The sequence below is a fragment of the Suricata suricatta genome, chromosome 4, assembly GCF_006229205.1.
Source record: "Suricata suricatta isolate VVHF042 chromosome 4, meerkat_22Aug2017_6uvM2_HiC, whole genome shotgun sequence".
Lineage (NCBI taxonomy): Eukaryota > Metazoa > Chordata > Mammalia > Carnivora > Herpestidae > Suricata > Suricata suricatta.
Window position 1 is genome coordinate 113,470,705 of NC_043703.1, and position 24,788 is coordinate 113,495,492.

Below are 24,788 nucleotides of genomic sequence, written 5' to 3' on the forward strand. Positions count from 1 at the left end.
TTAGAAAAATCAGAATAAAGCCCCACCACCATCCCCCACACTCCCATTAAAGCTGCTGCAAGAAACAGGCAAGCAAAATTTAGGACATTTAAAACTCATAATTCTCATTATAAAGTTTTGGTAGGATATTGCATGCTGGGAACTCATCAGTAGTTACAAAAAGGGAACCATCTGAGGTCAGGAAAGATAGTTTGAAAATGAAAAACGCATTTACGGATCTCAAAGTACAGTGCATGCAGTGAGCAACCCATTAAAACTCTGCAAGTGTCAGGTGAACTGGGTGAAGGGGATGAAGAGTGCCCTAGTAGTGATGAGCACTCACTGATGTGTGGAAGTGTGCAATCACTATATTGTACACCTGAAACTAATGTCATGCTGTATGTTAATTATACTGAAATTTTTTTTAAAAGCCTACAAAATACTGAGTGAATTGAGAGTCTAAATTGTTTCCAAACTCAGAGGAAATGATAACAAGATTAAAAATAAGGAGAGAAGGGGCACCTGGGTGGCTCAGTCAGTTAAGCATCCAACTTCAGCACAGGTCATGATCTCACAGTTTGTAGATTTGAGCCCCGCATCGGGCTCTGTGCTGACAGGCTCTGGCCTGGAGCCTCCTTCAGATTCTGTGTCTTCCCCTCTCTCTGCCCCTCCCATGCTCATGCTCTGTCTCTCTCTGTCTCTCAATAATAAATAAAAACGTTCTTTAAAAAATTAAAAAATAAGGAGAGAAGGGGCACCTGGGTGGCTAAGTCACTTAAGCTTCTGACTTCAGCTCAGGATGTGATATGGTTCATAGTTTGAGCCCCATACTGCGGTGTGCCCTGACAGTGAGGAACCTGCTTGGGATTCTCTCTCGTTCTCTCTCTGGCCCTCCCCAACCTAGATGTTGACTCACTCTCTCTCTCTCTCTCTCAAAATAAATAAATAAACTTTTTTTTAAATGAGAAGAAAAAAGGCAAGAACATAGAAGATCCAGGAGAACCAAAAGACATGAAGAAAAATTGCAGCGGAGGGGGAAAAGCTGGATCCCAGTCAGCAGTTAGTGACTATCAGTAACTGCGGGGCATTGTGCGAAGGAAGTCGCTTAATTGTTTTTATTGACCACTTGCAGCAGCCCGGTGAGGGAAAGTGCCGTGGTCACTTACATTTATGGGTAAGGAAGCTAATGCTCAGACAAGTTAGCTTTTTTTGTGCAGTGGTAAAAAGTTGATTAAAGGAGGGCTGAGACTCAAATGTAGAGTCTGGTTCCCTAAAAGAGTAGAGGACAAACCTACTGAACAGGGACCTCTCTTCTTAGAAAGGTCTCAGTGTGTTCGGTTCATGCCAGCATCCTCGCAGGAACCTGTTTTCTCATTCCCCTCTCAAATCCCCTCACTCACTGTCCCCGCTCTCTGCCAGGCACCGACGAAGATGCCATCATCAGCGTCCTCGCCTACCGCAGCACGGCCCAGCGCCAGGAGATCAGGACAGCCTACAAGAGCACCATCGGCAGGGTAGGCCGCAGCCTCTCCGGGTCTCTTCCCAGTCTAGGTTCCTGAAGTGGCCCAGGGTTTTCAAAAGATGGACCATTGTCTTGTTTAAAGACGTTCTGAAGAAAAAACTATTTCAGCATGTTACCTTCACTGTCCTTAGCCAGAGGTGATTTCTGGGAGCTCTTGGTTCCCAGAGCTCAGGCCAACCGTGGTGTCTTCCCACCCAGCCTCATGTAGGGACGTGGTTGCTCAGTGGACCCCACCACCGCCCTGGTGAGCACCAGGCAGGGCTGAGCCTCCGAGTTGTTTCCCTGATCCTGGCCAGGCTTCGTTTAGGCCATGGTGGATGAAGCAGTATTGAAATCTAGTTTGTTTTAAACAGGCTCTCCTAGGATTTAGTCGATTCCGACACTTCCACATAAACCCATGTGTACCATATACTCATCCCTTTGATGAGTCTCAGTTGAGGGACAACCCCTCAAATTCTAGATTGGGTTGTGACTATGTATATAATTTATTAGCTTATGGATTCAGGGAGCATTCACTTGCCCCTTCTGGTTTGAATCCTGCACCCCGAGGGACCCTATTTCAAACTCTGTTTCCAACAACTGACTTACCAGAGCCAGTCCACCCAATCTTTCCTCATTGCTGAAAACCTCTCTGTGTGATGGGTCTTTTTATTGAGTGAGGAAATGTTATCAGTGAGTGTTTCAGGTCTTGGAGTACAGTAACTCTGAAAAATACTTCTATCCTGGAGAAACCTTGCAGCCAGTCAGACTGCAACTGTTTCTCGAAGACTGGCACTAAGCTGCTGGCAGGGACAGAGCTGGCTCAGCACTCCCCGGCACACCTGCGTGCGGACCTTGGCTGGGGCCCTGGCAGGGAATGGGATTATTCATAGCTTGGACCGTCTTTTAGCATCTGAAACTCTGCTCTGATGCCAGTTTGTTAAGATGACCAGCATTAATGAATTGAGCCCTCATTTATTTGTTCATTCATTCATTCACTCTGTGTGGATATGACCTAAAAATATGCACAAGAGATTGAAATACAGTGAGGGCTGTGCAGTCGGGTTTGTGAGAATCAGAGACATGACTTGAACGGTAGCTTAGCTCATTTTGGTTGATCTTGAACAGGGTCTTAAACTCTCTGAGCTGTTCTAGGAGGAAATGTAAATGAACATGTTTAGAATTTGGTCCTTTGTCCAAAGAATTACATTTCTTTTTAGGAATGGAATCTTAAGAAAGAATCGTGAATGATCACAAAGATATAGCTAAATGCATGTATACATAATGGTACAAAAATAGAAACATGGGGCTCATTAAATGAAGTATATTGTATCTACATATAGAAATTTCAGCAGCTGTTAAAAATGTCATGTAATTATTGATTTGGAAATATACTCAAAGCATATTGCTAAGTGAGTGAATACATTTAAGTCAGTGTCTACAAACTTTTTGATCTCAAGACCTTTTTACACTCTTATTGAGGACTTTTTTTTATGAATTATATCTATTGATATTATATTAGAAATTAAAACTGAGGCATTAAAATATGTATTTAAAAAACATAAATGTAGTACATATTAATAAATAAAATTTTGACGAAAATCAGCTATATATTCCAAAACATTAACATTTAGTGAGAAAATTGGCATTCTTTTACATTTTGCGAAGTTCTTTAACGCCTGCTTTAATGGAAGACTGCTGGATGCTCGTATCTGCTTTTGCATCATTTGTTGTGATACATGGTTTTGGCTGAAATCTGGGCCTGTACAGATACATACTTGGAAAAGGCATTTTAATAGCCTTTTAACAGAATTATAGAAATTTAGATATGTCAAGTAGCCTTTGCAAAACTCCACGGTACAAATGCGAGAGAATGACAATGAAAAAGCAAATAATGTCTTAGTGTTATTTATGATGAGGAGAGCTCCGACCTCGCAGGCCCCCTGGAGTCTGGAGACCCCAGGCATCCCTGGGCCACACTCTGAGAGCGGCCGGGCTGGTTTAAGTTAGTGTAGCAGATCGACGGAGCCACTTGCTTGCTTTGCAGGACCTGATGGACGACTTGAAGTCAGAACTGAGTGGCAACTTTGAGCGGGTGATCATGGGGATGATGACGCCCACCGTGCTGTACGACGTGCAGGAGCTGAAAAGGGCCATGAAGGTGTGTGCCCTCCTCTCCTGCAGCCCGACCGGCTGCCTCAAGACAGTGACAAAAAGGGGTGCCTGGGTGGCTCAGTCAGTTAAGCCTCTGACTTCAGCTCAGGTCAGATCTCACGTTCGTGGGTTTGAGCCCCGCGTCGGGCTCTGTGCTGACAGCTAGCTCAGAGCCTGGAGCCTGCTTCCGGTTCTGTCTCCTTCTCTCTCTGCCCCTCCCCTCTCATGCTCTGTCTCTCTCTGTATCAAAAAAAAAAAAAAAAAAAAACCATTAAAAAAAAAAAAAGACAGTGACAAAAGCCCTGTAGGCATGAGGAGGGGGAAGTCCAGGAGAAAGATTTTCCTGACATTAATTTATAGCAGTTGTAAGCTTAAAGTGGTTTCCCATAAAGTTAGGCCATCGTTTGCTCTTTCCTGTGGCTCCGTGGGGGGTGGTTAGAGTTGTGCTTGTGCTGCAGCTCCAGAAACTTTCTTGTCGTGTTAGCTGCTTTTGAGATGTGAAACTTTATGGCTGACGCAGTGGGGCTCTGGGGCCAGAGGCTCAGAACTGGCAGAAAGGATTCTTGGTCTCCCTCACCACTAAGATCCACTGTGCCGTAGCCCTAGTCTGACAGTTTTTAATGACCAACTATGAAATTCAAATACAAATTGCCCTCCCCAAACATGTCAGTAAATAGCCTTGTGGAAGGTTCTGGGCTAGACTCTGGGAAAGCAGAGAGCTAACAGTCTTTGCCAGAAGATTCTTCCCGTCAAAGGAAAAGTACGGGGGTGAGGAGCAGGCAACTGGGTGGCTCAGTTGGACTCTTTTTTTTTTTAATGTTTATTTATTTATTTTTGAGAGGGAGAGAGATAGAGAGAGAATGAGCTGGGGAGGGGCAGAGAGAGAGGGAGAAAGGGAATCCCAAGCAGGTTCCACGCTGTCAGCACTGTTAGTCTCACTAACTGTAAGATCATGACCTGAGCCGAAACTGAGTTGGACACATAACCAACTGAGCCGCCTAGATGCCCCAAGCATCAGGCCCTTGATATAGCTCAGGTTGTGATCTCACAGTTGTGAGATCGAGCCCTGTGTCAGGCATGGAGCCTGCTTGGGATTCTCTCTCTCCCCCTCTCTCTGCCCCTCCCCTGCATGTGCACCTGCATAGTCTCTCTCTCAAAATAAATAAATAAACCTAAAAAAAAAAAAAGAAAGAAAAGTACAGGGGAAGTTAAGCCTTCAGAGGGCAAGACACTGTCCATAACCTGGCACAATAATCGACCAATAGAAACAGCCCATAAATGTTTGTTATTATTAAAGCTGATTATGGTACACACATTGGGTTTTGGGCAGGACAATTTATAAATTAGCAAATGCTGTTGCTAGAACCCAATAGGTTGCTTTTTTTTTCTGCAAATTCCCAGATATATGCCTCTGTGTCTGGGATTCAGCATTATAAACTGACTCATAACTCTCTCCCCTCTGGGTTTCGTGTTTAGGGAGCTGGCACGGACGAGGGCTGCCTGATTGAGATCCTGGCCTCCCGGACGCCTGAGGAGATCCGACGCATAAACCAGACCTACCAGATTCGTATGTAGCATCCTCAGTGGCCCCCCCTGAGGTTTCACTGTGATCTGAAAAGTAAACTAGCAGCGGGTAGTTACCTACTGATTAAACTTTCTTCTTAGAGGGGCACCTGGGTGGCTCAGTCGGTTAAGCATCTGACTTTAGCTCAGGTCATGATCTCGTGGTCTGCGGTCCGTGGGTTTGAGCCCCACGTCGGGCCCTGTCCTGACAGCTCGGAGCCTGGAGCCTGCTTCAGATTCTGAGTCTCCCTCTCTCTGCTCCTTCCCCACTTGCTCTCTCCTTCTCTCTCTCTCTCTCAAAGTAATAAACATTAAAACAATTTTTTAAAAACCTTTCTTCCTAGAAACATTGACCATGAGGGATCCTTAGTTCCAAGCTCCACTTTCGGGCAGTTCCCCATCTAGGCAGATAGTCTATTGGCTTCTCGAGACTTCTTAGGTGAAGACGCCTCTCCCAATGCAGTGTTTCATCACCTGAAGGTTGTTCTTATCATCGAGCAGAGAATCAGACATGCTGGTTCAAAAGCAGAGGCACCAATGAATCTTAGCATTACAGGGGATGCCCTGGAGGGGCTCTCTCACCCGACTTCTTACCTCCACACTGGACTGTGTACCCTCAGCCGCCTGAGAAAGATAGCTGTTTATTCCCCTCTTACAAATCTCCAGAGGATGATGCCTATGAAGAGTCTTTAAAAGATAATATGGCTTTTTGCCTTAAGAACATAATTAAAAAAAAAAAAAGCACAAAGGTTTAGATCCTATAGTGTTTACTTGGTACTGTTTAGATTAGCTAAACATGTCCATCAGTAGCAGGCTGGCTAAATAAAATATGGTGCACCCACACAATGGACTATTATGGAGTCATCGAAATATATAGTGAAGGATATTATTACATTCCATTAAATGGTATGGTATATGGATAAGTAAAAAAAGACAAATCATAAAATAGCATGCTATGATGTCATTTAAAAAAAAAAAGAAAAATAACAGGGGCACCTGGGTTTCTTGGTCGGTTAAGCATCCTATCCTTGACTTGATTTCAGCTCAGGTCATTATCTTGGGGTTCATGAGTTCAAACCCTGCATCGGGCTCTGCACTGACAGCATGGAGCCTACTTGGGATTCTCTTTCTCTTCTTATCTCTCTGCTCCTCCCACACTCATGCTGTCTCTCCCCTACCCCTCTCAAAAAAATAAACTTAAAAGAAAAGAAAAGAAAAATAACATATGTAAGGAGAAATGAGGAAGGAGACTCACCAAGGTGGTATCAAATGATTATTATTTCTAGGTGATTATATTATGGTGGAATTTTGTGGGGTGTTTTTCCTCCATCTTATTTGTTTTTCCCTGGATTTTCCATGTCTACTCTGGTAGGAAGGAAACAAAACAGTAGGAGTTTTTTTGGTAAGTGTTCAGAGCAGGAGACACTAAACCTTGGGAGCTTTGTTGGAGTACTCTCATCCCCATGTCTGCCGAATATGGATCTTCTAACCCTGAGGGTGTGAAGGTCGGAGCTTCTCTGGGGAAGCTCTTGAGGGAGTGCAGACTAGGCACCTGCTAGAATTTGGGTCTGACAGCCCGCTGCAGGTCCCCAGTCACAGGCTCAGAAACCCTGTGCCGTTTGCCTTTCCATGTGCTGGTCTACAGTCGCCGTTCCTCCCATCACTGAGAAGCATGGTGGGGGCAGACTCCTGGACAGTAGTAACCGCAGGAGGAGGATTACAGCCCCAGCCTTCTTGACCTGTCTTTTTAAGGACCAGGAACATCTTGTTTCCACTCTAATGACAAGCTAAACTTACCTTGAGCATTTTACGAGAGTTCAGTTTTGGAAAAACTGTGCATGGGGTTGAAAACCCTCATAATGAGCTGCTTTGGTAAACCGGCCAATCTTGGGGAGGGCAGATGGTTCTGGAGCATGACAGTGCTGGGCAGGACTCTACTCTGATGCAGCTAACTTTGCTCTCTTGCCAGAATATGGGCGGAGCCTTGAGGATGACATTCGCTCTGACACTTCCTTCATGTTCCAGAGGGTGCTGGTGTCTCTGTCCGCAGTGAGTCTCTCCCTCAGTGGGCTGCTTCTGATGGGGGTTGAGTTCTCTTGGGATGCTCACTCCAAGTCCTCTTTTCCCGCCTTCCTCCTGCCAAATGCGAATATTCCCCAAGTGTTGTTCATGGGCCTCTCTGTTGTTTTAACCCTCTCCCTTTTAGAGACTCTGGCTACTCATGCATACCCATTTATTCAAATTTATGTATATGAGTACCTAACACATGCCAGGTGCCCTTGCTAATCAGTGCATTGAGACAACTTCTAGCTTTAGGTTTATATTGTCATAACGGAATCTACCAGGTACACAGGCTGCTATAATAAGGGCATAAAAAGTACCAAGGAAAGGGCACAGAGTAAAAGGAAGGTTCAAGGGGAGAGTCTGGTGGCAGAAACAAAGAAAAGCCTTCATGACAGAGGTGCTGGTTCAGAGAGGATTTGGAGGGTTGCTAGGATTTCAAGAGGCACAGAGGTAGGTGGGTGCATTATAGGCAGGAAGAACAGCCAGAAAGAGGCAAGGAGGCAGGGGACATGGGGTGAGGGGTGTGCTCGGGGAACTGTTGGCTGAGCAGTCGGCTGGTAATTCTAGGAGCAAGATGGAAGGCTGAACTGGGATCCCTTGTTGGGAGAGCAGTAGGGAGCCACTGAAGGTTTGGGATCGCCGGAGTGAACTGCATTTTCAGAAGAGCAATATAACAGTGCTGTATAAGATCAGTTGAACTGGAGGCTGGGAGGCCTGGTAGGGAGTCACCTCAATATTTAGTCAGGATGAGAAGCAAAGCAGGACTGGGCTAGTGTGGGAGGAGGGGTGCCAGAAAATAGAAGGTGCGTACATGTGATATTTCACATGACTTCCCAACTTTGTCTTTATCCTGACATTCTTCCCGAGTGTAGGACTCTCATTTCTCACTACTTTTTAAGTTGTTTCCGTATAGTCTACCATCACCTCAAATCAGTCCTAATCTAAACCTGAACTCATTTTCCCCCAAACCAGCTCATCTTCCTGACTTTCCTGTTTCTGTTAATATTGTTGCTACCCTTTCAACAAGGCAGGACCTCAGAAATCATCTCCAACCCCACCATACTCTGTCTCTGATACTTACTTAATAATGCTGACCTGCTTTTTTGTTTCCTTATCTTTTCCTCATTCCTTATTTCTTAGCATTCCTTAACCCATTTTGTTCTTTGCCTCTCAGATTTAGCACCCTGCCAAGCCAGGCCTAGACCATAGAATATTGGGACAGCATAGCAATAGAAATAGTCTAACAAGGGGCGCCTGGGTGGCTCAGTTGGTTAAGCCCCAACTCTTGATTGCAGCTCAGGTCATGATCTCACAGTTTATACGTTCAAGTCCTATGTTGGGCTCTGCACTGACAGCTCAGAGCCTGCTTGGGATTCTGTGTGTGTCTCTCTCTGCCCTTCCCCGCACTTTCTTTCTTTCTCTCTCTCTCTCAAAAATAAATAAATAAACATTTAAAAAAACAGTCTAATGATCCAGAGGAAAGTAGCCTGTCACTCCTTAGCATTCCTCCCGGACTTCAACCCTGCCCTCCCAGTGAGCTGATGTTGGTGAGCGGTGGGGAGTTTTCACATGCTCCTTAAGCCCCACTGCTGGTCCTGGACTCTTGATTCCTTTATTCCGAGCCCTTATTTGGCAGAATCAATCAATGTAGATTTGCCAGTTAGTAAGGCCCGGGGATGACATAGGGGTGGGTGAGGTGGCAAAGGGGAGGGGACAGCGGTGGAGGGAGCAGTCCCCAGGCAGTGTGCACTCTCCTTCCCCTTCTACTGGCAGAGCCGCCCAGGCAGCGTGAAGGGACCGCTGGCGCTCTGGTCCGTCATGGTCTCCAGGCACAGACTAGAGCCACAGGAATAATGCAAATACATTCAGAGGACACCTGTCCTCTCTCCCTTGGCTGCAAGTGTGACTCCTGTGGGCATTCTAAGGACCATGTCCCTGGGTTCCCAGACATTCTGTCCTAACAGTGTGCCCTACCCCATCTTCATGGATACTGTCCCATTCTCCTTGTTTTGTTTTTCTCAGGGTGGCAGGGATGAAGGAAATTATCTGGATGATGCTCTCATGAGACAGGATGCTCAGGTTAGTAGAACTGAAAATTTTCTCTTTGCTTTTGCCAGTGAGACATGCCTCAGTTGGTGGATCCCCTCTTATATTTCAGTGTATATCGGCCAGGCTGGGATATAGTATTTAAAAAACAAGTATTCCCATAGATAACCTTTAATAGCAGAAATTTCTTGCAGAGATACTTAGAGCCTGGGGGTGATACTGGGCATCATTATACGAGCATCCCTATGTTCTTGACATTGGGACCATGGTATGGCCACCCCAGAGAACCATGGAGTGTCTTCGGAATCACTTGGAGGTGAAGGGGCCTGCCTTTGCTTTGTTTACTTTGCATTTTTACTTCCCCAGAGAGAACATTTGATAGCACTTGTGTAAAGCAGCTTGGTGCCATGTGTACCCCATCGGGGTAAAATTAATGTCAAACCCCAAGAGGCAGTTGTTTCCCTGGTGCCCAGCCCACTGGTGCTGCCCTGGCACTGATCCCTGATCTGCTTACCGCAGCCAGATAACGCTGATAATAATAACTAATAAAAAGTGGGTCTTTACCAGGTGCCAAACACTGTTGTGAGCTCTTGATACAAAGTATGTCATTGAATCCTTGCGATAACCCTATGAACCAAGTATTGCTCTCCTCATTTTATGGATAAGGAAACTGAGGCTTGCAGAAGTCCAGTTCCTTGCTCAAGTTCACAGATAATACATGGCAGAACAGGGATTTGAACCTAGACAGTTTGGATCTAGACCCTGTACTCGCAATCAATATACGACCATAGGGAAGGATTGTTCCCATTCAATATGTGAGGTATGAACCACTATGGATTCTGCAGAAAAGAGCCTGTTGCTTTCACCAGGAGGGTGAGAGGTATGTGTGCTGTAAGAGTTCTGAGGATCCAGGGAGGCCCATCCCATACGAGAGAAATAGGAAATTGTCTTTAATCCAGAAGCTTTGAGGAGGGAGAAGGTATTGAAAACACTGGAACTCCTGGTTGCTAATGTGAATTTCAACTTCCTCAAGGACAGCATTTTTGGATATGTTGGAAGTAGCCTCCATAGCCCAAGTGTATCTCATACTAAATGAAGAGTTGGCAAGCAAGTTATTCCGGAGACATTATACCCACTGTCAGTTGCTGGTGCATTTCCTAGATGCCAGGCATTGCGTTAACTGCTTTATGCTTTTTCATCATAACACACTTGTGAAGTAGATATTTTTACTTCTGCTTTAGAGACTAAGAAACTGATGTGAAGACTTAAATAACTTGTCCAAAAACATTATTCCTAACTACAGTAAAAAATAAATAACTTGTCCAAGATCACATAGATGGTAGAATTGGGTTCCTTGAATACAGGTCTGTCTTCTTTTTTTTTTAAACCATGCAGTTCAGTCAACAAATGTTTTGAAGTCTCTTCAAAGAGCCCAGTTTCTCTTAGAAGTGATCAGGTGAAAGGGGCTTCCAACCAAGTTTGGGCGGGGAAAGTCGGACAGAGGAAGTAGAACTCAGAGTAGGTTTTTCTGGATCCTTCACCAAGAGATGAAGAATTTAAGACCAACAGCCACTGAGATTTCAGCTCTTGTAGGATAAGATGGTAGGAAGACTTTGTCAGTCTTTGCTCTGTGACTTGTACCAGCAGCAGGGGAAGTATTTGCAAACACTGGGTAGTACAGCTGGATTTTGAGGAAAGTAAATGAATCTGAGATGAGAAGAACATTCAGGGTAGGTCGAATCAGGTCATGGTAACTTAGAAAAGGTAGAAATCTTAAAATTTCTTAAGACTGTTATCCAACAAGTCCAAGTTTGTCTGTTCTTAGATGAAACTTGCACTGAAAGACATCATAGGGAGTACTCAGAATTCCTACTTTAAAAAGAAACTCGGGGCACCTGGGTGGCTCAGTCAGTTAAGTGTCTGACTTTGGCTCAGGTCATGATCTCACGGTCCATGAGTTCAAGCCCTGCATCAGGCTCTGTGCTGACAGCTCAGAACCTGGAGTCTGCTTCCAATTCTGTGTCTCTGTCTCTCTCTGCCCTCCCTCACTCACATTCTGTTTCTCTCTGTCTAAAAAATAAGTAAACATTAAAAATTTTTTAAATAAAAAACTTGTGATATATTAAAACTACATTAGGGGTGCCTGGGTGGCTCAGTCTGTTAAGTGTCCAACTTCGGCTCAGGTCGTAATCTCACGGTTCGTGAGTTCAAGCACTGTGTTGGGCTCTGTGCTGACAGCTTGGAGCCTGGAGCTGCTTCAAATTCTGTGTCTCCCTCTTTCTCTGCCCCTTCCCTACTTGCGCTCTGTCTCTTTCTCTCTCAAAAATGAATAAACATTAAAAAAAATCATAACTACATTACACATGCCCTTCAGAGCTTTTGCTGGATGACACATTTTGGTTCCCTTCTTCTGAAAAACAAACAAACCAGCAAATCTAAAGTGAGGGAAAATCTGCATCCACACTGGAAACTCTGGAGGAGGGCCATTAAAATGCCGGATGGGTAGCAAACCCGGGCCAAGGACGCAGGAAGGACATTTCTGCAGCAGAAAAGACGCCAGTCCCCCCAACCTCAAGCTGGAAGCGGGCACAGTGGCTTCGCTCAAATAGGAAGAAAATCCTCAGGCAACTCCTGTGTCTCAGAGGCCCCCCTCCTGTGGACCAGCAACGGGTGCTCCTGCTGGAACTCTATCCATATAAAAGTGAGGAGCTCCGAGAAGAATCCGCTCACCTTGTTCTGGAGGAAGAAAACAGATCTGGATAGACTGCTCATTACTTATAAAGAAGCATGACAATCAACACATCCTCAGCTCAGACACTATGTGGCCTGTGAACAAACAGAAGCAGCCAGGGAGGCAGACATGGCCAGACTGTCAGGAAGAGGCCGACTTCAGATGGCTTTGGAGCCTAAAATACATGAAAGAAAAACAAGTGTCAGTGAAACAAGAGCTAGATAAAAAATGCAGTGAGAAAAGAACAGAAGTGAAACGGAGCTGGATGAAGGGCAGGAAAAGATAAAGGAAGTAGATGAGCTGGCAAGAAGGGATCTTAGATGAACCCAGGAAAATCTGAATTTTCAAGTTTATTACTTAGATGAACCCTTTGTACCCTCCGAGCTTTAAAATTCCATGGTTCTGTGAATTGACTCTGAAGTAGTGAGGAGATTAGACAAAGAAGTGAAAGAACAGATGAGGAGATGAGGAAAGCCCAATGAGTGACAAAGTATGTCAGGTAAGGGCATTTTGAGAAACTTAAGCCAGCTGCTGCTTATAAATAAAGAGTAGGATTGTTGTACTATAGGCTAACTAGCTTAGATGTAAATTTTAAAAATTAAAATTAAAAAAATAAAATAATAAACAGTGTTTTAAATTTAAAAATTTAAAAATGTTTATTTATTTTAGAGAGAGACAGCACGTGAGCAGGGGAGGGACAGAGAGAGGGAGACACAGAATCTGAAGCAGGCTCCAGACTCTAAGCTGTCAACGCAGAGCCCAACATAGGGCTCAAACCCACGAACTGTGAGATCCTGACCTGAGCTAAAATCAGATACTTTAATGAACTGAGTCACCCAGGTGTCCCCAAAACATTTTAAAAATAAAATACATGTAACATAAAATTTGCCATCTTAACCATCTTAAAAAATTTTTTTTAACATTTATTCATTCTTGAGAGATGGAGAGAGATAGAGCATGAGTTGGAGAGGGCCAGAAAGAGAAGAGGGGGAGACACCGAATCCAAAGAAGCCTCCAGGTTCTGAGTTGTCAGCAAAGAGCCTGCCATGGGGCTCGAACTCATGGACCACGAGATCATGCCCTGAGCTGAAGTCGGACACTTAACTGAACTGAGCTACCCAGGTGCCCCTCCCCCCCGGCCTTAACCATTTTTAAGTATACAGTTCGGTAATGTTAACTGTATGCACATTCTTGTGCAAACAATCTCCAGAACTTTCTCACCTTGCAAAACCGAAACTCTATACCCATTAAACAACTCCTCATCTCCCCTCCTCCTAGCCACTGACAACCACCATGTGGCTTCCTGTTTCTAGGAGTTTGACTAGATGCCTCATACAAGGTAATCACCCAGTATTTGTGTTTGTGTAACTGGCTTATTTCACTTAGCATAATGTCCTCAGGGTTCATCCAGGTTGTGGCACGCGTCAGAATTTCCTTCCTTTTTAAGGGTGGATCAGATTCCATACAAACAATGGAATTTGCCAGTGGACAGTGGGTTGCATCTAACTTTTGGCTGTTGTAAATAATGCTCTGTGAATGTGGGCATACAAATATATCTGCTTCCAACTCTTTCAGCTGTGTGCTCAGAAGTAGTATCGTTGGGTCACATGGTAATTCTATTTGTAACTTCTTGAAGCACAGCAATACTGTTTTCTATAGAGGCTGCATTATTCTACATTCTCATCAACAGTGCACAGAGTTCCAGTTTCTCGACAGCCTTGCCAACACTTGCTATTTTCCTGTTGCTTTTTTAAAATAGCAGTGAGGTAACATAAATAGTAGTTTTGGTTTATCAGGAATATAGTTAAAGCGACCAGAGTCAAATTCTTATAGTCCTGGGGCGCCTGGGTGGCTCAGTCGGTTAAGCCTCCGACTTCAGCTCAGGTCAGATCTCACGTTCATGGGTTCAAGCCTGGCGTCGGGCTCTGTGCTGACAGCTAGCTCAGAGCCTGGAGCCTGCTTCAGAGTCTGTCTCCTTCTCTCTCTGCCCTTCCCCCTCTCATGCTCTGTCTCTCTCTGTATCAAAAAATAAATAAAACATTAAAAAAAAGAAAATTCTTGTAGTCCTACTGTTTGGAATATAAACAATTACTAATGGGGTCCTGGTTCCACAATGTGACCTTCTGTAGCCTTGAGCAAACCACGGATCATTCTACAGTAGTGTTGTCCACGAGAACTTTCTGTGATGCTGAAAATGTTCTACATTGGCACTGTCTTGTATGGACAGCCACTGGCTAATTTTAATTAACTAAAATTAACTAAAATTTAAAATTCAACTCTTCAGTCAAAATAGCCACATATAGCCAAAGAGCACTTGAAATGTTGGTAGTTTGACTGAGGAGTTGACTTTTAAATTTTCATGAATGAAAAGGTAAATAGCCATATATGGTTAGTGGCTTCTGCATGGTAACCTAGTCTAGGGCATTCCTTTCGGCCCACAGCCTAGAACCATGTACACATATAAGGAGCTGCTGCTGGTGCTTGCCCTCTCTAGGAGATAGTAAGCGGTCCCATTAGTCATATACCTAAGGAAAAATCTTGAGTCATTGCTTGCCACTCACCAACACCACTTCCACCCTCATCACCAACAAAATAAAACGAAGCCAGCTCAGCTCTTTGAAGTTCTGGAAATATTTGAATATTTCCTGGCAGCTTCTCTGTGATGTTTTAAACTTGTGCTTTGTTTGGCTTCAGGACCTGTACGAGGCTGGAGAGAAGAAATGGGGAACAGATGAGGTGAAATTTCTAACTGTTCTCTGTTCCCGGAACCGAAATCATCTGTTGCACGGTAAGGCATTTGCCTCATCTTCCAAAGAAACTGTTTGGAAGACAGTGAAATCTCTGTTGTCCATAATTAATTTAGAACCTTTTCACCTTTATTTGGCACAAAGAACTGATTGTACTGAACTGTCTTAGATATCTTACCTTGGAAATATAGGAGTGCAACAATGTGCATGAGGGCCAATTTCTGAAAGATTAATTATGAATAATTAGCAGATATACAATGGATTCATAGAGGTTTGGCATTCCTGTTTGTAAGAAACCAACCTTCATGGTCAGTTGTTTTTCTAAAGCTGCCCTATTTATTTATTTATTTATTTATTTATTTATTTATTTATTTAATATAGTTTATTGTCAAGTTGGTTTCCATATAACACCCAGTGCTCATCCCAACAGGTACCGTCCTCTGTGCCCATCACCCATTTTCCCTTCTCCCCGACGCCCCATCAACATCCAGTTTGTTCTCAGTATTTAAGAGTCTCTTGTGATTTGTCTCCCTCCCTCTCCCTGACTGTTTTTTCCCCATCCCTTCCCCTGTGGTCCTCTGTTAAATTTCTCCTGTTCCACATATGAGTGAAAACATACGGTATCTGTCTTTCTTTGCCTAAAGCAGTCCCATTTAACTAAAAAAAATTTTTTTAAGTTTACTTATTTATTTTGAGAGAAAGAGAGAATGAGTGGGGTAGGAGCAGAGAGAGAAAGAACTCCGGTGGAGAACTCTCCACTGTGAGTGCAGAGCCTGACGTGGGGCTCGAACTCACAAACTGTGAGATCATGACCTGAGCCAAGATTGAGAGTCGGACGCTAAACCAACTGAGCCATTTAATTTAGTTACGCAAGAAAAAATCTTCAGTACATCAGTGAGTAATGAACTAGGATTGTTGGTTGACATTTATTCCTATTTAATATCCAAGTTGTAAAGCTAATAGAAATGATTTCTTTAGGGAGTATGTTGCATAAGATAAGTAGTGGATAATTTCACGTTTTATTTCCTATGCATAATGTTTCTAATTTGCTTCTGATAATGCTAGTCTTTGTAATATGCTTTTAACTTCTTTGGGGAAAAACTTGTGGAACATTTGTCGTCAGGTTTATTTTCTTCCTGAAACAGCAATAAGGGTTTAATAAGATATCTCATCTTTTATATAAGCTCTTTAGTTGTTTATGTTTCAGCACAGTTTTATAAACCGACCATGCCTTATAATCACACACAATTTACGAAACCTATGGGAAATTTGAGAAGGAGTTCACTAAATTGAAAACATAAAGTAATTGAAAATTACAACACATTTGGAAGTTGCAGTGATTTAAGATATTCCACAGTGTTTAAAAATAGGTGATTACACCTGTTAATAAATGTCATGGGCTACCATCATATACACCAACTTCTGACTCAGCTTATTTCTTCACCTCCCCTGGCCAGATTACTAATTACATAAATCTCCCTCTGGTGGTATTTCCCAGGAACTGCAGGTCTTCGAAAGACCAGGTAAATACCTTTGTAACCGCCTTCATTTCTCAGCATAGTTATTGGGAAGTTATAAAGTATCTGCTTGTAAACCACTGGAAGAAAATCTGAGCACTATTTGGATAAGGAATACTTCATAATTTTTTTTTATCAACCAAATAACTAGGGTTTTATTATCTTCCTGATGCAGTGCTTAGCCTATTATAAGCATTGTTGCAACAACCCATTGGAGCAGCCATTGTTTCCCCCAGTTTACAGTGGATTAAACTGGGACTTTGAAAATGTGTCAATTAGATCTTTTGATTCCAAGCAATAGACACTGACTCCAACTTAAGAAGAAGAAATAATACAAAATGGGACAAGAGGGGAAATGGAGAATACCGGTGGCTCACTGAATTGAAGAGAGAGCTGAATAATTCCAGGAAGAACAGAAGTCAAGGCAGTTCTGGGGGTCACAGTGGAAAGGAGTCACATATTTTATTTGTAAGGCAGAGATTCTCAGTCTGGTCTTCATTGAAAATGCTGAGTCTTGAACCCCTACTTCAGGCTGGCTGATTTAGAATCCCTGAAAGTGACATCCAGGAAGTTTCCCAGGTTCCCCAGGTAATTCTTCTCTGAGGTTAAAGCTGACTCGGTGCTTTTGGCCATCCCCATCATCTGCTCATTTATAAAACCCCCAGGAGGGGGAAAGCCTGGGTGGCTCAGTCAGGCATCAGACTCTTGATTTCAGCCCAGGTCATGATCTCATGGTTGTGAGATGGAGCCCCACATCGGCTCCATGCTGGGTGTGGAGTCTGCATAAGAGTGAGTCGCTCTCTTGCTCGCTCTCTCTCTCTTTGCACCTGGTGGCTCAGTCAGTTAAGCATCCAGCTTCAGCTCAGGTCATGATCTCACAGTTCATGAGTTTGAGCCCCACATCAGGCTCTGTGCTGACAGCTCAGAGCCTGGAACCTGCTTAGGATTCTGTGTCTCCCTTATTCTCTACCCCTCCCCCACTCACGCTCTGTCTCTCTCAAAAATAAACATTAAAAAAATTGTTTTAAAAAAAGATTCTCTCCCTTTAAAAATAAATTAACAAAATAAAACATAATTTAATAAAAAAAAAACAGGAGGGTAAGACTAGCTCTGGTCTAGTGAACTGCCTACTGATTTGGTAGAGCTTATGGGGTATGTTGGGGGGCAGAGGTGTCTGTGGGTTGACAGCCCTATGAAAATCACACCAATGGGGCCTGGGGAAACACCCCAAAGAGAGCAATGTTAAGAAAAAACAGATATCCACTCTAAGAAGGTTCCAGAAGGAGATGGCAAGAAGAAAATAGGTTAATCACATTAAAAAATACTTGGCAAAAAGTGAAAAAAACCCTAATTATGTTACAGTCTATTAAAAGAGGCAACTATTTGATATCAAATGTGACTCAATATTTAAGGGGTTGACTTGCTCTAGTTTTGAGCCAAAAGGAACACACAGGTGATTGCCAAGGCCACAATTACAAAAAGACATGTTCTGCTCATTAAGAGAACAATGAGAAAAGAAAGCAAATCTCTGTAGATGCTATCTCTATTTTATGTGTGAGAAAACAGGGTCTCAACTAAGGGAAAGGACTCATCTCCTCCAAGAGTCACAATATTCCTTCATCCTCCCCTCGAACCCTTTCACTTGCCTGTGCCTCCTGGGTTCTCACTGACACTGCTAATTACTGTCCCTCTTGATGGATGCCAAAGAATAAACAGTGACTGCTTCGGAGTCCGGGCCTTCTCCACTCATGCTCTGTCTCAAAAATGAATAAACGTTAAAAAAATGTTTTTCGGAGCACCTGGGTGGCTCAGTTACTTAAACATTTGAGTTCAGCTCAGGTCATGCTCTCATGGTTTGTGGGTTTGAGCCCCACATTGGGCTCTGTGCTGACAGCTCAGAGCCTGGAGCTTGCTTCTAATTGTGTCTCCTTCTCTCTCAAAAATAAACATTAAGAAAATTTTTTAAATTAAAAAATAAAAAATGGGAGCGCCTGGGTGACTCAATTGGTTGAAAGTCTGACTTCAGCTCAGGTCAGGATTTCGTGGTCCATGAGTTCCAGCCCCACATCACCCTATGTCCTGACAGCTCAGAGCCTGGAGCCTGCTTTGGATTCTGTGTCTCCCTCTCCCTCAGCCTCTCCCCCACCCATGCTCTGTCTCTCTCTGATTCTCAAAAATGAATAAATGTTAAAAAAAAATTTTTTAATAAACACTGAGCTCTAGAATGATGGTCATTCTCTCTATAAATTTTAGTTTCCTCTATTCTTTTTATTATTTATAATGATATATATTATAAAAAGTAAGGGTAAATTATATTTATTATTTACAAGTATGATAACAAAACAATTGGTTATTGTTTTTAGTGTTTGATGAATACAAAAGGATATCACAGAAGGATATTGAGCAAAGTATTAAATCTGAAACATCTGGTAGCTTTGAAGATGCTCTGCTGGCCATAGGTAAGTGGTAGGGGGTGGGAAGTAGAGAAACAAATCTCTATAGACTTTTCTCCTTACTAGTTTGTTGTCACAGGGATGTAGTTGTTTTCAGGGATCAAAAAATGTTTCAATCACTCATAATGAGATGCAGAATTTTAAATAAGAGGTATTATCTATGATCTGATTATTATTGTATTATGTAGCTTTACATGTTTTATATCCTCTGTGCCTTTATATCTCAATATACCGGAGAGATAATTCTATACTAGCTGCATCTTGCAAGTCTATGGATGGTTAGAACTAATAACTGTTTCATATGGTAGAGATAGTAATCATTTTGAAACTATATGCTGTCTTTTGCTTTAATTGCCTTTATTAATTACTTTTCTAATTAATTACTTTATTCTTCATGGTCTATGTTCATAAAACATTGGCTAAAATTTTTCTGACAAAGCAATCAAGAGAATACTACTTCATACCTTGTAGAAACAGAGGGACCCTTTTCTCATAGATTTTATAATTTTTTTATTTCTTTTTTTTCTCTCAACAGTAAAGTGCATGAGGAACAAATCTGCATATTTTGCTGAAAGGCTTTATAAATCTATGAAGGTAAATGGCCTCATTTTTAGCATCTGAATGACTGCAACATGTCTTGTGCCCACCTTCATGTTTACTTCTATTTCCCACACAAATTAAACAAAATCAGCTTGAGATATTTAGTTCAATTCATCAAATACTTCACAGAGTGACTGCTAATGATAATACTAAGTAGTATTTATTGAGTACTTATAACATGTGATCACTATTCCTTATGCTATATACATATGGATTAATTTTATCCCTACAATAGCTCTATGGGTCAGGTCCTATTATTAACCCCCATTTTACAGATGAGAAAACTGAGACATAGGGAGGATGTGCAGTTTGCCCAAGGTCCCCAGTGTGGAAGTAATGGAGCAAGTATGCAGATACTGGCAGTCTGGCTTCACAGCCCAAGCCCCTAACCATGCATCGTACTCTGTGCAGAGCCCGTTGCTGGGAACCACGGGAGGTGCTGGAGAGATCAAAGGGAAGGGGGAGGCAGTTATGTGCAAAATACCAATAAGAACAAAATAGAATATAAGACCATCGCTGAGGATCCAAATATACAGGAAAACAGAAAGAAGAGTATTTTTCAATATTTGTTTAGAGGATAAAGATCAGAAAGAATATATAAAGAAATTGGAATATTTGAGCAGGACCTTAAAGGAAATTTTACAGGGACACCTGGGTGGCTCAGTTGGTTGAGTGTCCAACTTCCACTCAGGTCATGATCTCACAGTCCGTGAGTTAGAGCCCTGCGCCGGGCTCTGCGCTGACAGCTCAGAAGCTGGACCCTGCTTCACATTCTGTGTGTCTCTCTCTGCCTTTGCCCTGCTTGTGGGTGCTCTCGCTCTCTCAAAAATAAATAAACAAACATTAAAAAATAAAGGGAGTTTTACCTTGGAGGATTTCGTGTGGTGGGAAGGATGGTGAGGCTGGGGAGGGAAGGACGACACTCGGGGAGGAATCCTCGCAGGTGAGGCAGGCCGACTGCAGACACCCAAGTACGTGTCTAGAATGGCAGAGAGCGGTCTCCTCTGGTCAGAACACAGAGTGTTGGGAAGCTAGGTTGTCGAAGGCCCTGAACACCATGGGGAGGAGCAGTATTCCACAGGCTTCCACAGGCTTTGTGGCGCCAAAGACAGAGCCATGCATAGGCTTGTCCTGATAGGCTGAGGAAGAGCACTGAACACCAGCTTGGATCCTGTTTTCTGCCTTAGGGCTTAGGCACCGACGATGACACCCTGATCAGAGTTATGGTTTCTCGAGCAGAGATTGATATGATGGACATCCGGGAAAACTTCAAGAGGCTCTACGGAAAGTCTCTGTATTCCTTCATCAAGGTAGGTCACGAGAGTGGCCCTGGACCAGGGGAAAGCTCTGAGGAAAGAATGGGGTTCTGACCTAGGTATTCAGACACTTCTTATCCGCTCCCTGGCAAATAGCATCACTTTTAAAGATCTTACTCTAATTCAGGTATTTCCAGTTTCTTTCCTTTCACACAGATGTTTTCATCTCTGCCAGGTTAGAAGCTGGAAATGTCTGCCTTCTAACTATAGTAATTATGTTGACCCCAGACAGAGAAAGAGTATATTTTAATAAATACTTTTAAGAGTGCCATTTCCTTGCCTGCCTGCTCACAGTGAGAGATGAGCAACTAAGTCAGTCATCCAGAACCCTACCCAGGGCCAGCCACGTCTGCAGAAAACATGGGAAAGCATGTTAGTTACCCTGGATTCCTGCCTTTATTTGCCTGGCAGCAGACTTCCCGGAGTCCTGACGGCATGAGAGTGAAAAGAAATGATTCACATCTGGGGTGCCTGGCTGGCTTAGTCGGTTAAGCATCCCCCTTCTGCTCAGGTCATGGTCTCACAATTCGAGCCTCAAACTGGGGGCTCCAGGCTGACAGTGGGGAGTCTGCTTGGGATTCTCTGTCTCCCTCTCTTTCTGCCCCTCCTCTGCTCACGTGCTCTCTCTTTCAAAAATAAATATATAAACATTTTTTTAAAAGGGAAAAGTGACAAAAGACAGGCAAAATGTAAGTTGTACTTATAAGGAACTAAAATACAGTGACATGCAAGCAGCTGTAAAAAGAGGCCAGGGAAAAGAACATTTGACAATACAAAAAAGAAAGCAGGGATTACACTATAAGGAAAAAGAAGAATTTAAGGAAAAAAAACATGAAATAGGAAAAAAGTGATCACTTTATATTAATAAAGGCAACTATTAACAACAAAGATTAAATTGTCATGAAACTTTAAGTACCAAATAAATATTGCATTCAAATCTATAAATAAGAAATCCAAAGCTCCAAAAAAAGTCATTGATGGAAATACTATGCCAGATAGAGTATAGCACAACTTTATTCTTTGGAAGATTGATGAGACAAAGCATAAATAAGGATATATTAAAATTTAATTTAATAGATATGTATTAAACTTTGAATCCTATAGACAGAGATTCCCTCTTTCCTAGTGCCCATGAAGCACAAGCAAAAATGGATCTATTGATTAGACCACAAAAAATTATATGTAGAAATTATAGCACCTTTCTGGAAGGCTCTTTTGCACCATATATAAAAAGGCTTAAGAAAATACAATCATTGAGGCACCTGGGTGGCTCATTTGGTTGAGTGCCCAGGGACTTTGGCTCAGGTCATGATCTTGTGGCTCCTGGGTTCAAGTCCCGTGTCAGGTTCTGTGCGGACATCTCAGAGCCTGGAGCCTGCTTCAGATTCTGTGTCTCCCTCCTTCTCTGCCCCCTTCCCCACTCTCTCTCTCTCTCTCTCTCTCTCAAAAATAATTAAACATTTAAAAAAATGTTCTTTAAGAAAACGCACCATCATTAATCTGGCAATTCTCATTTTATGAAAATTTATTCTGACTAAATCATCAAAAAATACACAAAAATTTAACTATAATTGCTTATTATAACAGTGTTTATAATAATGAAAACTTAGAAATGATAGAAATATATAACATCTAAAAACGTATTATATGTTATAGATATCTAATATCTAAAAAATATTAGATATTAAATATCTAATATATAAAAACCAAATTATTTTACCCATATTACAATGGAGTATAACCATTGAAGAATGATGTCGTAGAAGAATATTTAATAAATTAAAATAGGGAGATAATCTCTATTGTGTAAAATAGTAGAATACAGAATACTACCGTCCCACACATAGAAAAAAGTCTGGAAGGATACTGGACGCACCAAAATGTTACGTAGATCTCCAGATGGTGGAATTAGGATTTTTATGTTCTTTTATGTATTTATTTCCTACACTGACCAAGTATTATTTTTGCAAAAAAAAATAAATAATAAGTGTCTTTTCAAAATACCTCTGTGAGAAAAAGCCAGATAAGACTGAAAAGGTTAACACGGTGTCTTCCATTTGGAAACTCACTTATCCGACTGCTCCTTTGCTTCCCTTGCCCCCAGGGTGACACATCTGGTGACTACAGGAAGGTACTGCTCATTCTCTGTGGAGGAGATGATTAAAATAAAATCCAGGAAGGATCGGAGGATTCCCAACACTTTGAATTTTTTTCACTACATTTTTCTACACTGCTATTAGCATTATCTCAGAATACTTATTTCCAATTAAAACGCCTACAGATGCTTCTTAGTATATAGACTGTATTATTATTCATCTATAATTACTCATCATGATGCTTTAAAGCTGTACTTGCATTTCAAAGCTTATAAAACTTAAAAGGAGATTTTAAATTAGAAATAAAAATGCACTCCATGTTTTTAACAAATTTCTTCGTTGCTTGTGTTTCACAGAAATCGGAATGTATTTAATTTATTTCATGGTTTGGGTGGAAAACTATTAAAGCAGAAGATTGAAAGACTGTTGTAAAATCACTTTGCTTCCCTAATTCTGTTTTGAAAGTGGCTAGTAATTTCTTGATCTGAAATTGTGAGCATGGGGTTCATAAGAATATCAGTCCAATTTGCTATTTTACATGGTCATATTTTGAAAATATCCACTAATCTCCTTTGTTTAGATTTTGTCTATACTACTTGTTGATCTCTACAAAAATTTAAATGGGAGATTTCTTCCCTCACATCTTATATTAAGGTTACTTACTTTCTCCAGATTGAACTATACCAAAATCACCAACTCGTCTGAGCAAATTAAATTCTAAGTGTGGTTACATAGGTCATATATGTCTGGTTAGCAAACATAAATGCTGAACATTCCACAATATTATGGTTAATGTCTTCATCCAGCCGGAAGATGAATGGAAAAAAAATTAAGTGTCCAACAAGGTATTCTTCTGGTGATGGTGTAATGTTCTGAATTCGCTTTTACTTACAAGAATTTTTTTGTGCTAAAACTAATTTTTAAAATATTTTTCAATTTTGTTGATTTGTCGTAATTTATATTTGCACTGTGCCTTTCAACTCTAGAATTATTCTGAAGTTGTACTTGATTTTATTCAAAATTTCAGTTTGTATACAACATGGAAAAATAATTTTAATAAAACATGGTGTCTTTAAAATGTCTTTAGAATATTCTTTCTCTAATGGACTTTTCCATTTCTGAAATTTTTTACCCTGGCCCCTGAAAGAAGATATTTTTTAAAAACTTATGTTAGGGGCGCCTGGATGGCTCAGTGGGTTAAGCCTCTGACTTCAGCTCAGGTCAGATCTCACGTTCGTGGGTTCGAGCCCCACGTCAGGCTCTGTGCTGACAGCCAGCTCAGAGCCTGGAGCCTGCTTCCAGTTCTGTGTTTCCTTCTCTCTCTGCCCCTCCCCCTCTCATGCTCTGTCTCTCTCAGTATCAAAAATAAATTAAAAAAAAAAACATTTAAAAACTTATGTTAGTTAGTTCCTGTTAGAAACTACAACACTTGATTTCTGCTGTCATAATTTAATGGTTCGTATATTCAAGCCCCTCATAGGGCTCTGAGCTGAGTGTGGGGCCTGCTTGGAATTCTCTCTCTCTCTCTCTCTGCCCCCCTCAAAATAAACAAACATTTAAAAAAAAAGCTACAAATTAAGAAAAAATAACATTTAATCTTATGTATGTAAACATTAGTTTACATACACCAAACACTACTTAATAATATATATTATAATAATATATAATATATATAATATAATAAAATAATGTATTTAATTGGGGCACCTGGGTGGCTCAGTCAGTTGGGTGTCCTACTTCAGCTCAGGTCATGATCTCATGGTTCGTGGGTTCAAGCACCACGTAGGGCCCTGTGCTGACAGCTGAGAGCCTGGAGCCTGCTTCCAGTTCTGTGACTCCCTTACTCTCTGCCCCTCCCCTACTCATGTTCAGTTTCTCTCTTGTCTCAAAAATGAATAAACATTTCTAAAAATTTTAAAAAATAATGTATTTAATTTCTTCTCTGGAATTAAGTGATGCTGTCTGTTTTACATTTATATCAAATAAGAATACTTGCCTTCTGGGGTACCTGGATGGCTCAG

At 41.9% G+C, this 24,788-nt stretch overlaps 1 protein-coding gene and 1 long non-coding RNA gene across 10 annotated transcripts in view; one reads left to right on the top strand and one right to left on the bottom strand.

Annotated features, from left to right (window-relative positions):
• ANXA4 (annexin A4) overlaps positions 1-23,848 on the top strand; it is a 61,624-nt gene extending 37,776 nt beyond the window's left edge. For all 3 annotated transcript variants that reach the window (XM_029937536.1, XM_029937537.1, XM_029937538.1), the window contains 10 exons: positions 1,399-1,493; positions 3,528-3,641; positions 5,111-5,201; positions 7,167-7,246; positions 9,284-9,340; positions 14,733-14,826; positions 18,666-18,761; positions 19,291-19,349; positions 20,543-20,665; positions 22,776-23,848. In XM_029937536.1, the coding sequence (XP_029793396.1) occupies positions 1,399-1,493; positions 3,528-3,641; positions 5,111-5,201; positions 7,167-7,246; positions 9,284-9,340; positions 14,733-14,826; positions 18,666-18,761; positions 19,291-19,349; positions 20,543-20,665; positions 22,776-22,835 (869 nt within the window). In that variant the 3' untranslated portion in view covers positions 22,836-23,848. The remainder of the gene's footprint in view (positions 1-1,398; positions 1,494-3,527; positions 3,642-5,110; positions 5,202-7,166; positions 7,247-9,283; positions 9,341-14,732; positions 14,827-18,665; positions 18,762-19,290; positions 19,350-20,542; positions 20,666-22,775) is intronic.
• On the bottom strand, positions 6,458-22,815 carry LOC115289918. 7 transcript variants are annotated; one of them, XR_003907867.1, is made up of 6 exons: positions 22,741-22,815; positions 14,600-14,745; positions 12,038-12,213; positions 9,872-11,144; positions 6,995-7,333; positions 6,458-6,562 (listed from the first exon to the last, which is right to left on the bottom strand). It is a non-coding gene; the product is annotated as an uncharacterized LOC115289918 (long non-coding RNA). The 7 variants fall into 7 exon arrangements; XR_003907872.1 differs by having other exon boundaries at positions 9,872-10,988; positions 22,676-22,765; XR_003907869.1 differs by having other exon boundaries at positions 9,872-11,014; positions 22,676-22,765.
• Positions 23,849-24,788: the final 940 nt, after the last annotated feature.